General features: G+C 39.0%; 1 protein-coding gene across 3 annotated transcripts in view; it reads left to right on the top strand.

Annotated features, from left to right (window-relative positions):
• The first annotated feature begins 369 nt into the window (after positions 1–369).
• Positions 370–16584, top strand: part of wwc3 (WWC family member 3) — a 57562-nt gene continuing 41347 nt past the window's right edge. For all 3 annotated transcript variants that reach the window (XM_053498687.1, XM_053498688.1, XM_053498686.1), the window contains exon 1: positions 370–825. In XM_053498687.1, the coding sequence (XP_053354662.1) occupies positions 680–825 (146 nt within the window). In that variant the 5' untranslated portion in view covers positions 370–679. The remainder of the gene's footprint in view (positions 826–16584) is intronic.

Raw genomic sequence — 16584 nt, 5'->3', positions numbered from 1 at the left:
CTTATATCATACTGTTAATAATCATTACAGGTGGCTTTTAATTAGGGTAATGCAAATGAGTACAATTTCAACATTACAATATGGCAAATCAGCTTTATTACTTTGATAACGTTTAGCTTTAAACGTTGTTTGTAGCGCTTGTTAAGTACTGAAATGAAAGATCAAACAATGCCTTTAATCAAGGTTATGCAAATAAGTTCAGCTCAGTGTTGCCAGGTTAGTTAATTGCGTATGCAAAGGAGCTTTAATACGCTGGCTGGGGCGTGTGGGCGGAGCTTATGTAAATACATGTCAACTTCGAGTGTGCGTTCTATTTTGTGGGCGGGGTTTATGCAAACGAGTTCTTCCCAATATGGAGTCTGTGGAATGAAATATGGCAGAAGAGGGCGAATATGGTGGACCGACGCCGAGAGTCATGAGAGCGCCGCGAAACTTTTGGAAAGGCGGATGCCGGACGGTCTGCGTCGAGTTTCATTCCGTTTGTTTTTTTTCTTCCCACCCCCTCTCCCCCCCTCCGAGTCGTGCTGTTTGTTACGAGAGTAAGTCGTTTGTAATGCATTAGGAAACTTGTTTGAGAAGTGTGCGGTTTGTTTTTGGAGAGAAGGAGAGCGGGGGTGGGGGGGAAGGAGAGGCGCAGGCGATTGCCCCCGGTGCTGCAGCGTCCTGTCCCGGCGGCGCTATGCCGTGGCTCAGCGGCTCCAAGCGGAGAGAGAGCTCGGAGCTGCCGCTGCCCGCCGGCTGGGAGGAAGCCCGGGATTACGATGGCCGAGTGTTTTACATCGACCACAACACCCGGCAAACTTCATGGATCGACCCGAGAGACAGGTAACGCGGGCTTTCTCTGTGTTTAATTCTCAAGTTCGGAGCAGTTCCCTGCGTCCATTACAGGACCTACAGGATTTAAATGATGAACAAGGAGCTAAAGAGCTAGCTGAAGAGCTAACATGTTTCCCCCTAACTTTATTCTAATAGCACACACAGTTTGACACAAATCTTTTTTGTTTTGTTTTTGCTTATCAACTGATTTATAATAGAAACGTTCCATACACACGTCAGTTTTGTGCTTTGAATGAGATCTAGATCACTGGTCTTGACACTAGGGATGCATTTTAAGTTTGCAAAATTAATATCTACTGATATAATACATCTAGTGAGTGATACTGTGAACTATCAAAGTGTCATAGCATATGTTGTTGTGTGTTCAGTACATGATCTGTGCTTTTAGTCAACAGAACACATTTACATTGTATCAAAACCTTCAAAGGTATGCTTTGATACATTTGAAATGTATCAAGTCTGGTCCATGATTCTAGCCTCAGCCCATCATCTCTACACCAGGGCATCCTTCATACAAGCACATTCAGAATGAAAACCAGTGGAAAAACCCCACTCGTAATGAGGACTGAAGATCATTTTGATACTGTATGGATAATTTTTTTTTAAACCATCCTCAACAGGGGAACTTTTGAATATACTGCTGCCTTGACATTGTTCGTCCATGAAACTTGGTTTTGTCAGTCTATTAGAAAATGACCAGAAACTGTTCAGCTATTCATAACATGAAAACATTACAAAACAATTGATTTGTGTGGGTTATTGTTTTTGTTAAGGTAATAGACATGTACAGATCTGGGCTTTTGGAGAGACATGCACATTTACACATCAGTATAGTTGCTCATACACATCCATCGTGGATGGTTAAACCAGGTTTAAAGCAGTACATGACACTTAGCATATGATTTTCTTATATATGCAAAAGATCTAAAAACTTGATTATACTTTAATACAAAGGTAGTTTGTACTTAAAACCCAGCAAATGGGTAACAAACGGTTTTGTAACTGTAATGTATGTTGATTCATTTCTGTTGTTGCATATCAGTTTTATCAATTCTGACAGCTTTATTAAAGGAAGGTAGGGTATTGTATATCTCTTATCAGTACTTATTAGGCAAACTTTTTTTTTTTTCTTCTTCTGAAGTTCGTTTGAAATTATTATGCTGTTGATAAGCAATATATGATATTTTTTTGTGTGTAAAAATACTTGGTTACTCAAGTTTGATAAACCAGTATGATGTTTTATCATAATGTTTGCACTGTCTTGTAAAGGATGTTGTTTTTTTCTGTTCGATTAACAATCAACAAACCATCAAGTAAAAACCATCAAGTAAAAAAAAGGGGGAAAAAATCTACTTATTTTCTCATGATTGGGCGTCATTGTCATACAAGTGACTGGCTCCGGTCTTTTTTCAGGTTTTTTTTTTCCTTTTTGAAAAAATATGCCCGCATAATGTAAACAGAGAGCAAATGAAAGAGAGAATTGAAGCAGAGCTCCCAGAGTTCCATGTGCAAATATGTGAGGAATGCTGCACTGGGCCACTGGGAAGGCAGTGTGCATGGGCTTTGTGAGGCCTGCATTTTTACCAGCGCAGAAACGGTCTGAAAAGCAGACTTTCAGCCGGCTTCGCTTGCACACAAGTTCACTAAAAGCTTGGTGTGAATTATTTGTTGTGAAAATGTATCAGCATTTATCATGAGATTATTTGCGGATGTTAATGTCATGCAGGCTGGTTTTTCCTAGAAATCCAGCACATGTTTTGTACACAGGGCCGATATTTACCAGTAGATTATCTCTTATTTCATATGTGTCCTATTTTTTCTATTATATTTTTACTCTTAATATATTTACTTACTCTAAACCGTTAACAAAAAGCTGTCTTGGAACTTTTTTCCTCCACCAAATTCTTAGACTTTCCAGCTGAAAGTGAAAGAAAAAAACAAAAAAATTTACAAATTTTATAACTTTCTTCTAGTTAACAGTAATTCACTTTCATTTTTTTCATTCTTGTTCCACGGTGTGGGAAAAAATGTAGCTGTTTGAATGGCATTTAATTACACAGAAGAGACAGCTGCACAGGTAGAGCTGAAATGCCATTACTCTAATGATCTCAAGTAATGATTGAGTCAAACTGTTTTCTTAAGCCGTGTGCACTTTGGTTTTAAGATAAAGCGCATATTTCTGTGTGACATGCTTTTTGCTCCTCTGTCATGGCCGACATCATCAGTCATCACGCCGCTCCAGTTCGAGCTGACGCTGTGTTTTCAGGCTGATGTGCTACGTGCTTCTCCCCCTCATCGTTCTCTGCTTATCTACTCACAACGTGATTCATCTTGGCCAAAAAAAAAAAAGAAATGTGGACGCCTCATTAAGAACCCGTGTAAAACGGCAGAGTTTAATTCTCTATTTATCTTAAATCCGACAGCTGGCTTTGAACATGAACACGGTGCTTGAGTAATATTACAGTTTATTTCTCTCTCTCTCTCTCTCTCTCTCTCTCTCTCTCTCTCTGCTGTACGAGTGTGTTGATGTGTTGTATTTGTTCTGTAATGATCTGCTAATGCCTTAGTCTCAGGTTTACAGGACTTTATTAGATAAATTGTGTATTTTCAGGAGAGAATAATGAAATCTAAGGGAGCTAGATGCTGGTAGAGCAACACTAGTATGGATGCCTTTCAGCAACCATTTATTTTAGTGTATATATAGTACACATAGTATAAGAATTTATTCAAAGTTTTTTATTTTTTTATTTTTACTATACAAGAGAAAAGCAAAAACAATCATTAAACTGTAGGAAGGAATGATACGATTTGATTTGTTTTCCGATTCTTTAAGTATCACTATTTATTTCCAAAATCCTGATTTTATTACTTTTTATTTCTTAATTTTGTTGCAATTCTGAATGAATTTAGCGAATAATTCACTTTTATTCTAAATTCTAAAATAAAATAAAAAACTAATAATAAAAAACAAATTTGGAGTGTGCTGATAAATGATTTGCCACACAAAAGAATTGCAATACATAACTGAATTGATTGCCCCCCCCAAATCTCTATTAAGCAGTGGCTTAAAACACAAAATCCATTTGGAAATAATTTGATTTCCAGTTCGGAATGCTTGCTCATGTGGCTTTGAATGAGCCACCTGTCACTCATTTATAGTTTATACTCCTCAGACTGGTTTAGATCCTGGGAGCTTGAGAACATGGACAGCAATTATTGAAATGTTGAACCTGTTGAAGAGAGGGGGCAATTGTACTGGGGCACAAAACGGTATAGGAAAACGCCCTTAGGCTCTGCAGTGTTAACTTGCATCTTAACGAGTTCAAGTCAAGTCAAGTTGGCTCTTATTGTTATTCCAACCATATACAGTTTAGTACACAGTGAAATGAAACAACGTTCCTCCAGGATCAAGGTGCTACATACTGTCCACGCGACAACATAAATTAACAACACACTTTACCGGAAGTATTACATTTTTAAGTTAACATAAAAACTATCTATTTCTATACAAAAAAGAGACGACAACAGACAACAAAGTGCAATGTGCAAACAAGAGCTACAGAACAAAGTAACACGACAGCGTAACACGACAACATAACACGTTACAGTACTTTTTTTTTTTTCTTTTTAGTAAAAAAAAACCTACAGAAACTCCTGAAGCACACACAAAATTAGTGTTTTTACAATAATAGAATTTAGTTTTGGTTCCAAATAATACTGTAAGTCCCGATGGTACATTTCAAATACTGAGTCTTGTTCATATTTACGTTTAACTTTATTTTATTATTTCTTGGCTTTTTCATTTTTATTATTAAAACAGGAATGCACCTAGTCTCAGGAAGCTAGATAAGAAAAACCTGATCTGCTTGTAATGTGATGCTGATTGTTATGTCAGAAATCTGCCGTTTCCCCTCAATGACTGGAAAGCTGTGTGTGTGTGTGTGTGTGTGTGTGTGTGTGTGTGTGTGTGTGTGTGTGTGTGTGTGTGTGTGTGTGTGTGTGTGTGTGTGTGTGTGTGTGTGTGTGTGTGTGTGTGTGTTTGTGTGTGTGTTGGGTCTAACTGCACTTGGTGTATACTGTGTGACCTGAGGAAGCACAAGTGTAGGGTTTAAGTTTGAATGTGTGTATGCTGGGACCTTTCATTTTTCTGAGGATTAGTGTCACAGTCATGGGCGTGTCATGTCTGTGTAGTGTAAAAGCAGGATGTATCACTTTCCATCTGAGTCTTTACTCTGTTGATCTGCAGAAATGTTTTTATTAGCCGTTAAGTAAAATAGAAGTGAATGAATCTGTTAAGGATTCAGTAACGGGTAACGAATATTGTGCACCATACTGTGTGAAGGTTTGGTTCGATGAGATTGTTAGTTAGTTATTCATATTTATTTTCAAACTGCTTCATGTGAAAAAAGGGCTTTGATTTGATTTATGCTTTCCTTCTTTATAGACCAGGTCCATGACTGTGTTAGCATGTTGCCGCTAGTTGTTCTTTGTCGTAAAACGTATCGTAGCAGTGGTTTCACGCCAGAGAACATGGGTTTTTGGGTTTTGCAGCTAAGGTGACAACTTGTTGTGTAAACTCCGACTGGTTTGTGAATTTACTGCAGTCTGTTGGGAAAGATGTGGAGTTACCCTGTGAAATAGGGCTGCACTCCAACAACCCGGTCCTCAATCCTCATTCTCTCTTACATGCCACCCTACCTACAGTAAACAACACACACACACACACACAGGCGTAATTTATAAAGGGGCAGAATGGAAACAATCACACTCAGCCAGTCCAAACCCCCCAAATGACATACCATGATGAATTAAAATGACTGAAAAACTGGTTGGTTTTTCCCCGATTCAGTGTAATCGGCGAGGAAGGAGTAACACCCCACAGTGTGAGAGGGCTATATCCAAGCCATCGTCTACGTCTTCTCAAGCCCTCAGCAGTTACAAGCATGTAGACAATGAAAAGAGGACGAAGAAAAGACCAACCAGTAATTTTAAGTTAGTTGGTCAACAGAAAAACAGAGAACAGGATGTATGCTATTTACTGTTACTGGACCAACAATTTTAAATTTAGCGTTACAGATTTGGTGCTGCCATACAAAGTGAATGATTTTATGCTATTCACCTGCACTAGCTTTGCTATGTAGAGCATGCGGGTTTGGGTATGTCTCGTCCTCTTAAAATAAATGTTAGACAGACTAATTGCAAATAAGTAATTAAATAAATAAATAAATAAATTCTGGCATTTCTGGACACTCCCTGTATGGGTGGAGATCTCACTCCCCCATGTTAAAGTCACAGTTATTGCAACTTCCCCCTTATATATAGTTGTGACCCCTTTCCACATGTTTGGGCCATTAAAAGAGTTTCTGGGAGGCCAGCGGTTCAGACATGAAGCAGGCAGTCCAATCATGACACTGATGAGTTCTGAGAGAACTTTCTACTTAATGATATCCAAGCACTAGTAAAACTCTGGGATATGTGCATTATTCTATCAGGGGGTTATATCAGGTGGTGTTATTCTTCACCAGGCTTCAAAAGTCCCGGTTTGACTTGAAGACCCCTCATATAATAGACGGCAAGTAAGACGTTGGGGCTAACGCTGTTTGTTAGGGTTATGTGTTCCTGTCTAAGCTATTTATATCGGGGAATGTTTTATTCTACTGTGTCATGCTACCGAATGAAATGCCTTACATCCTGTCATTGGAGAGTGGCTGAAACGCTGCCACTGAAACGCTGTTAAGAGAGATGAGTTTTGGAGCAAGTTCAGTTCTGTGGAAACGGTACAACACAAGACATGATGCCCTCCTCAGGTAGCCTGGACGTTTCTGCTGAGTTTCTGTGGCAAGGCTTTTGTGCCTGTGGAATGAGCACAATGTGAGGCATGCCTACGCGAATGCCTGCGGCCCAGTAGCTGCCAGGGGCCTGAGTCGCAGCTGGCCGGCAGAGGCAGCACTTCCCACACGCGCCCCCCTCCCTCTACTTTCTCCAGGCTGTTGCGGTCCTGCTTTACTTTTTTTAAATCGCCTCTATCGGATCTACGAAGCACAACACAGTAATTAATTGTAGAAAATAGGTGATTGGTTTAAACGGTATCACAAGCTTATTCACATAAACTCCCTGCCTATGTTGCCTCTCATGCTGTTTTCTGTGTGTGTGTGTTGCTGTGGGAATATCTTTTGTGTTTTTGTTTTAAATGGATCAGCCAACATGCCATTGTTTGGTGTGTTATCAATCTTGTGTGTACGTGCGTACATGTGTGATTGTATGTTTGATGTTTTGCTACCTACAGGGAGAGTTTCGTACCTCTTTGTGTAGCTTATCCTCTCATTTTCAGGATGTTATAGCTGCACGGTCTGACAACAGACTGTAGAGGTGTTTCTTTAGTAAAGCGAGAAACTTTTTCTAGGGAGTTTATGGAGCAGGTGTCTTAATGCCATCACGAACTTTAAAGCACTTATAAAATAAAGTCTATTAGTGATGATGAGTAGTGACAATTAAGGAATAAATCATGATGGAGCGGTTTGTTATAGAAAACTAATGAATGTTGGGGTTAAACTCCATTCCATGAAGAGTTTGGTCAGTTTTTAGATTGAGCAGTCAGACCTTTTATCAATTTATGGACTCACTTTAATGCGTTTTATTATTATTTATTAAATGGTGCAAGTTTTATGTTTTTTGCATATAATTCTTTTGCATCATATCTGTCTGTGTGGATTGTCTGTCGAATCTAGCAATTATAGTATTCCCTAATTTACATATTGCATAATGCAAGAGTAACTTGATCCTCGTGTTCACCCGTGTGGCTGTGTCTTCCTTTTTTCATTATTTGCTCTTCGATGAATATAAAATGTGCCATGTTGGCAGCAGAGTCACCAGGTTCAGGACAGAGCTCGAATAAAGACGGAATTCATCTTCGGTTTGTTTTTCATAAAGTCAGATTCTAGCATGCCAAGGTTTAGTGTGGCTTAATTCAGCCTCTGAAACGATGCCAGCATGACCCTCAGAGCCTCAGTGTGTTCTGAAAGCTCTGATCTCGCCACTAACACTCTGGTCACTGACTCGCTCGGTGAACGTGTAGCTCGCCCTTACTTGAAGTTTGTCTGGCTCAGGGCTTATTTGCTGTAGCCGGGCACGCTCAGTCGCTCACAGGTTATGCCAGTCATGTCAGGAATGGTATGCTCATCATTCTCCTGACTCAGGAATCTTTGCACCTGGGTGTCGGAGGAAAGAGATAAAAATTTCGCTGTTCCTGATGGACAGGTGTTTTTTTATTATTATTATTATTGCACAATCCTTATTCATAAAGCCTACAATAATGTGTCGGGTGGGAAAAGAGCAGCAGCCCTAAATATGCAAGTCAGTAACCCGTTAATGATCAGACTGATGCATGAAATGGAACTAAACATTCATGTACAGTATACATTAAAGCTGTGCAGATTACGCAATTTAATCGCTCTTTTGTTGACTAGTTAATTGAACTAATGGTTATTTTATTTTCATAATTTTTTTTTTAATGATTATATTCTCAATTCTTTAGTAAATGCTGTTAGTTTTTTTTTAGATTTTATGTGAAATGTAAAGTGTTTTTGGGTATATAAAAGGGGTGTATAAATAAAATGTATTATTATACTGTATATTTAAACTTAATGTTAGTGTAACTTAAATGTTAAATAGATTAAAATTGATTGATTTAATAAAATTTGCCAAAAAAACAACAACTTCTGCATCTTCCACTCACATTTTGCAATAGTATTGCCGTTTCTTCTTTTAAGTTTATGGAGGTTGGTGCAATTCTGCCTCCTAACAGGCTGGAGTGTGCTGCACTAAATTGGCTGGAAACATCATCATATGTATTGTTTATTGTTTAAATACCAAGTTACAAAGCAGTTATGGAGACCATTTTAGTGGTTTTAAATAGCATTAAAAACCCTGTAAAGAATATACCTGCTTGAGACAAAACCGACAGTAACGTTTGGTGCTGTTGAATAGAATTCTGCAGTGGCCAGAAATCACATCGAAACGCCCATCTACAGTACCCGTGATTCACAGCACTAGTATACATCTCATTGGAAACAGAGAGAAATTTAAACACAGTTCTTGCAGAATAAAGTTCTATTAAGAACTGTTGCAGAAATATTATACATAATTAACGTAAAATATATGGGTGCATGGTGGGATTAATATCATAGGAAACGTTATATAGTTCATACAAGTCAAAAAGCTACAAAGCAGTAAAATTAGAGTTTGCCAATGTCAGGGACAAAAAACCAGCCCATCTAGTCTAATCCCACAGAAAACCCAATGTAGCACAAAAGAAAGACAATGCTGCCTATGATGGAGAGACAACGTAACACCCACTGCACCACATCCCACCACACACAGGGTCCGGTCTTGCAGACAAAATGCCCAAAGCTGCTTACCCAGCCTCCATACTCCCCAATCCCTATCCGAATGAGCATCTATGCTTTAGAAAAACAAATCCTACCCTGTAACTTACAGCACCCAAAAGGATCCTCTGCAAATGTCCTAGTTCCAGACACCACTGCACACCCCTTGAGGTCTTGTGTGGTCATACCCCGAGGGGCCACAGCTGCCCTAGTACGAACCTTCACAATACTGGGCATTATGTATATCTGACTGGTTTATATTGATGAATAAGGAATGATTTATCTATTACAATCAATAGTATGTGTGTGTGTGTGTATATATATATATATATATATATAACTGTATTCATAAACGACAAGCAATGAGGTGCTATGTTAATGAATGGCAACCACACGAAGTTCTGCTAAACATTTCAAATTTACACAAAAGATTTAAGCCAGAAAATGTTTAGCAGAACCTTAGAGTGTAAATCGGATCAGTAACAGATTCAGTGTTGGGCTTGTGAGTAAAACTTCATTTTTAAATAACCATCTTCCATGGATGAGAGCTAGCATGATGGATGGTCTCCCTGGTACACACGCCTGCAGACAGTATCTAATTGCATCTGGAGACAGGTCTTACAGGCTACTTATAGTAGACCTATTTCCATAAGATGCTGGACATAATGGAAGGAGGGGACGTCGACACTGACATGCTCAGCTGCCCGGGGGGTCGCTCCCTCGCTCTTCCTAAAACGGAGCAGCAGCAGCAGCCTCTCCGGTGGGGGAATACATAAATGCCATTCCTCCCAAAGTTGTAATCTCATGTCTTCTTTTAACCCAGCAGTGGAATTTTAAGATTGACACTTGTGGACGTTCCCTCCATATGGAACCGTGTTAACCGGCATGTAGAGTAAGGCGACGATGTTGGCGGTTATTTGTGGTCCACATTGGAGTTAAAAATGGGCTGTATTGCATTTTCTGACACACTTCTAATGCCTTGTATGACTCTGTCTAAACTCGGGGACGCTGCACATTTGTTGTTTTTAGAGCCGCATATTTTGCGCGTCATTCCTCGGTACACATGGCAGTCTAGAGCATGGAAGAAAGCTTAAAGCCTGCCTTGGGGGTAAACATCCCTTTTGAACTTTGCTGTTTTAGTTATGAGTTGGGCTGAGACTAATGAGTGAGGGGTAATTAAGTCCTGTCTAAACAGCTGATGGTTAAGCACTAGACAGTCATTTAAGTTATGAATGGCTATTCTTTTGTGTGATTCACGTATCGCCACACTGACTATAAAAACGATAAAAAAAAAAACAATAATAATTTTACACTTATAATATAAGACACCGGTCATTGGCTGGTTTCAGTTTGAACAGCAATGACTGATGATGGGCCGATCAGCCTCAATATAAACGATTCTGTATGCAAGTGGTGCAACAGAAACGCAGTTAGAAATTGCACATTTTAAAAGTCTCTCACTGCCGCCTTCTCCGAACTCTATAAGGAAATTAGGCACAAATTCAATTAATACACACACTTACACTAGTCTCAAGTCTTGTATGGTGCGCACTCGAAATAATTTAAGACAAAAAAATGTATTGTCGCAATTTCTGTAAGATGTTAATTTAACATTTGAGTGAAGTAAAAAGCTGGCAGTAACTTGTATTATCAATTTTTTTCATGTGGCTATATGGCTTGCCACATGTCCAGATCGTTACATTGCCTGGAATAAATCCAGACTTGAACGTGTATGAATATACCAAGAACCCAGATGGACAGTGAAGTGAATCACAGAAATAGTGTAGGGTTTTATCGCCATTTCAGATAAGACGTAGTTACGAGGTCCTTTTACTCTCATGCTGGATCCAGATGTTGTTGTACATCTGTTGATCGCAGCAGTCCAGACTTTGAAATACATACCATACTTGCCGTAAATGTAATCTGACCCCTTAGTTCGCACTAATAAACAAAACAAGCGAGCGTTCACTTTCTGTTGCCGTTCCAGCAAGACATTGAACTGAGACGTTCTATGGTCTGTGTAAATTTGTTAGGGTGCAAAATTTATTAGTTCAGGCACCCAAAACAAGCAGATTACTGTACATATCTTTTGGTATTGGAGTTGAAGACGTTGGAGTAATATTGTATGGATAGACCAGTCATAGCACGTGCTTCTGAATCCTGTGGATGTGGAAACGCTGCTAAAAAACAAATGCAGTATGAAGCCATCGTATAACTCTTCTACTGATTACACGCAGTCACGTCACAGGTGAAATTATTGAGAGATAAATTACTCTTGAGTCATGACTTTTGAGCCAAGTCTGTTGGTTCCTCTTGTTTCCACTTGCAGATTAATTTCTGATTTGGTGCTCAAAAAAAAAAAGTAAAAAAATTACAATAAAAAAAATATATTGCCCGCAGAATGTGTCATCAAGGAATCCTTTTTTTTTCACCATAATCTCCAGTGTTGAGACCCAAACCACACGCACCATTCATTAAACTGCTGATGTGACGGCTGTCCCACAGTCACTGTAATATCTAGTACTTAACCACCTATCTGGCTGTTTGCACCATGCAACGGTTTGCATTGCGTACCACCGAAAGTGAGTGACGAGTTGTTTTAACAGTTTTTAGCTATTACATCAGCAGCATTAAAGCATGGCGTAAAGTCCCACAGAACTGAGGCCACCCTTGCCCATGGCGGCGCTTTGTCTAAATGTAGGCAGCGGATTAATTAAGGCAGTAAAAGTTTCCTTGTAAAGTTGTACAGAGCTGATCAACCCGCATAAAAGTCTACAGCAGCAGCAGCGCTCGCGTTTATTAGCCTCTTAACAGACACATGCGCATGTAGACATGTGGTAGCCAAATCCGAATCCCTGCTGCTCTGTTTTGCAAGAAAAACAGCACCAAAAGTGACAAACATACTAAACTTCAGCTGCTATAATTAAGTTTATTTGGGAATATTTTAGGGAAACAGGCTGTCGAGCAGGAATGCAGAAGCTGTTGTTTTCTGAGCATCTTAATTTGTGCCTGGAATGTTGCTCCATGCTTTTGTTGAGGAGCGAAGGCTGAAGCTGGAGGAGAGACAGCGTGGATGTCCAGACTAGGCCTGGACACTCGTCACTCGAAGCGGGCTCCAGTTACGCATACCTTTCCCACCAGGGAAAAGCAGAACACTCCAACCGGATGGAAATATCCACTGGGGAACATCAACGAGGCCGCACCAGAGAGCAGATTATAATAGAATTAGCAAATGTCTCTCTGTAAATATGTCATGTTGGAGCTTGTTTTTAATTTTTTTCTCTTCCTGGAGGAAGATTTCCTGAGAATCTCTTTCTGCCTCCCTGGTTAGATGACTTAAAGCGAAAACAATCCCATCATTTGGACACCCGGTCATAAAGTTTGTCTTGTAGCTTTAGACTAAAAAGGGTGAATCACCTCCATCCTGTGCTGCAACTTTTCCTGGTGTCTTTCAGGGTGAGTGAGAATGGTTTGATGAGTATGAACATGATGTAAGTTGTATGTTCTGGCCATAAAACTCACCAGATCTTAATACAGTTGAAGGTTTATGGAAGATTTTGGTTTAACGAGTGAGACAGAGCTTTACCACAACCAGCAAAACACCAACTGGGGGAATTTTTTTAATTTTTTTTTTGCAAGAATATGGTTTGTCTTCTCCAGTTCTGTTCCAGAGGCTTGTCTAATCTTATCTAAGTCTTTTATTAATTTGTCACTTCTTTTGTCTTCTGCATTAAATAATTTTTATGCATCATTGATTTCTTCTACCAAAAGTGTTAACATTTCTCTATTTGTTTAGAAGTCACGCATTTCCCCTCCCCTGTCTTTCCTGCTGAAAGAATCTTTGAGAAATTCCCAAGTCTTAAAATAGCCCGCGGGCCCATAGCCCTTTTTTCTTTCTGATGCTGGCGGCTTCAGCGAGTCGGCACACTGAACGCTCTGAGAGCTGTACTTCTGGCAGCGCCGGTTTCCGCTCGGGAAGAAAGGCGTGGTATGGGAAGATCGGCTCTCTCAGCTCACACTTGGTCTCTGAGGAGCTGAAAGAAAACATTGGACGAACTAGTACACTCCTTTAACAGCGTTTGGCTTCATAGTTCTAGTTTACAGTCGGGGGCAGCATGTTGTACTATCGGTTTGCGCTTCAGTCCTGGGCTGGACTTGTTTTTGAAATCAACGCTGAAAAAGTAACCTCTTGTTGGCACATGTTTATGATTTAAGTGCATCTGTGAGAAGCAGGTGTTTGGGTGTTTTCATGGTTTCGATTGATCCCTTACTCGTTTAAAAACACCTTAGTGCAACCTTCGTACCGCTCCACTAGCGTAGAGCCTGCCGTTTAGAGAGCAGCACGCTGTTGTTTTTGAAAGCTCTACAGAAAGAGGAAACTGGCCTGAAGTTCCTGGTCAGAACACGGGGTGGTCCCGTTTCCTGTCAGTGGCTCACATCTCCCATTATGTCCTAGCTCATAGTGTGTGTGTGTGTGTGAGAGAGAGAGAGAGAGAGAGAGAGAGAGAGAGAGAGGAAAAGCGCGGTCTGTGTATATCGTCTTTTTGAAAAGGATTCTGCGATTTTTAGAAAAGCATACTTTATTGTAAAGCTAGTTTAAAAAAAAAAAAGTGGGAAATTGTCAATTTGGTGTAATGTATCATAAGGTCACAAATTAACAAATCATTATAACATAACTGCCAATTAACTTTTATTACCATTTAGTTTCCTGTGTAATGAAGTATGCCTTGGTATGCCTTCACTCCCTCCAATACGGTTCATGTTATTGATGGTGTTTAACTCAACCCTGATGCTTATTTATATTAATAACATTTTACAGTACCGCATCGCACTTTCACCATATTTTTTTAAATATATTTATTATAATTTTGTTTCTAATGTTTAACTATGTGTGCTGCAGGTGCAAATAAATTTCCTCTAAATTGAATATCAATTTATTCATTTATCCTTCCATCCACAGCCTAAAAACACATTTGTAGGGAAAGGCAGCGCACAGATAAAGCACCTATTTATTTATTTTTACCATTACTCCGGTTCAGTAGGGGGCAGTATTGTCTCAAACACCCTTAAACTTCAAAGTAGAAGAAGTGTGTGTACAGACTGTATTTATGTTTTGGAGAATTTATTATTTAAAAGTTCAAACGTGTGAATCCATTCTGAATTAAAAACTGACACATCCTTTCATGTAATTGAATTAATTTATGGGAAAAGTGTGGGAAAGTGATAAAACCATGGAAGCCCAATGTCTTTCCTCAGGCTACAGTTACGGTCATATTTATCAGTCTTTTCTATTATGTCAAAAAGCATTCATTACTGCGAAAGAAATCAAGTAAGGCTGAACCCTGGTTAGACAAAGCTCATAAGTTAAATACTTTCTTATAACTCTAAAGAGTTTTCTTTCACTTCTACCACAGCATTTTGCTTGTAGTTGCACATTTTTAATACATTAATGAATGTCATGAATACAGTGAAAAAGTATTATATTTTAAAAAAATGTGCGTATCTGTCTTACAAATGATTTCAGATCATCAAATAAATTTTAATATGAAACATAGCATGCAATTTATAGATGTTAAAAAAAAATACGGGTAGGGGAAGGACGGGGCAAACACAGGAAGGGGGCAAATACTTTTTCACTGCATTGTTTTTGATATTATGTATAATGTTATTGAGCATCCATGAAGCCAGTTGGTTCCCATTGTCACTTATGTCAGCTTTATAAACAGTCTCATCAGTCTCTTTTTTTTGTTTTTGAGGTTAATAATCGGCTGCGGATTAAACTGTGTTAACTGTTACTACATGGACACTTCAGTTCACGCTGTGTTGTTTATACATACGTTACCATTATTTTATCCAATCATTTCCAAAATGGAATTTTTTTTTCTCCCCAGCTGGAAAGTAGTCTTCCTTGAGTAGTGAGTAGGAACTGGATCTTGATAAAGCAGATATTAAAGTATGTCCTTTATGCTCGGTGTGCTTGAAGGGTGCACGAGGGCTGAAGGTAAGCACTACAGTAGTTCCACACCGCGGATGGGACTCGGCTAGCACCCTATAAGGTCTATATTAAAGTTGTGTTTCTTGATTTATCTAATCCATGTCCTTTTCACATGATCGAAACTCTCAGACCATTTTACAGCATTGTGGGTAAAGTGTTTTTCTACCTTAAAGCTCATTTTGTTTGTGCGAGTGAAGGAACCATAATTTGTGCTGTTGAATGGCTGTGTTTTTACAGTCTGGCCTGAGGAAGCTGTGTGTTTCAGTTTCACTGATTTTCCTGATTAGGTGAAGGAGATCTAGTGAATGCAGTTCCTGATATGTGAACTTCTAAGAGAAGACACGAGCTTTAGGACAAGCGAATGCTTTTTATTTACAGTGTTCTTGATATGCAACCTTTTGTCTATTTTAACTTTCTTGATAGAAAACGGTTTATGTGGTTAAAGTGAAAGAAACTATGCGAATGATGCACGTCTTGTGTCCTGGGGCTAATGTGTTAATTACTTTTTATTTACAGTAAGTGATTCTTGGAAAAAAAAAAAGAAAAAGTACTCAAGCCAGACATACACGTTTTATTTCTCTATATAATCCTCTGCACAAGTGTCATCAACAAACTTGAGAACATTGAAGCCATGTTTGGATTGTCTGCCTCATGTCATAGTCGCATCTAAAACACTGGCCTCCCAGGAATTCCTTTAATGGCCCTTTTCTTTAATGTGGAAAAAAAATGGAATTCTGTGATTCTGTGAAATCTTTTTTATCCGTATAGTCCTGACCTGCCCATTGACCATTAAAGAAGTCCCTGAGAGGCCAGCTAGTCCAATTTGAAGCGGGTAGGCTAATCTTGGTTCCAGTATACTGAGAAAACTCTTCACCTTAATGGTATGCAAACACTAGTGACGCTGGGATAAGTGAATTAGTGTAGCATGGAATTATATAGAGAAATAAAGTTAGCTTTTACTCATACACATCTCATGACTGTGTTCTGTTATTCGGCACAATCAAAAGTCTCAGTTTGACTTGAACGCCGTGCCTAAATAGCATTATAGCAGTAGGATAAAATTAAATTAAACCTCAAGACTGAAACACATGCCCATACAGGAAAAGAATCAATAACAAGGTGTGGGTTTTTTTTCTTCCAATAACAACATCAATCTAAATCTTTTATCGCTCTTACAGCTAAACAATTTGGGAACATATTTAATAGGCTCATGCATATTTTCGGTCTGTTTATAGTTGCGTTTAACGTTGTGGAACATGTGTGTGTGTGTGAAACAAGCTATTTCTTGTTATCACTTCCATTAACAGTTACAAATAAATTCTTTTGCCAGCTTTTCTTTTTGTTGCTTAAGTTAGCAAAACAACTGCA

This window comes from Clarias gariepinus, chromosome 6, assembly GCF_024256425.1.
Source record: "Clarias gariepinus isolate MV-2021 ecotype Netherlands chromosome 6, CGAR_prim_01v2, whole genome shotgun sequence".
Taxonomy (NCBI): Eukaryota; Metazoa; Chordata; class Actinopteri; order Siluriformes; family Clariidae; genus Clarias; species Clarias gariepinus.
This window is presented reverse-complemented; position numbering and strand designations above follow the sequence as displayed.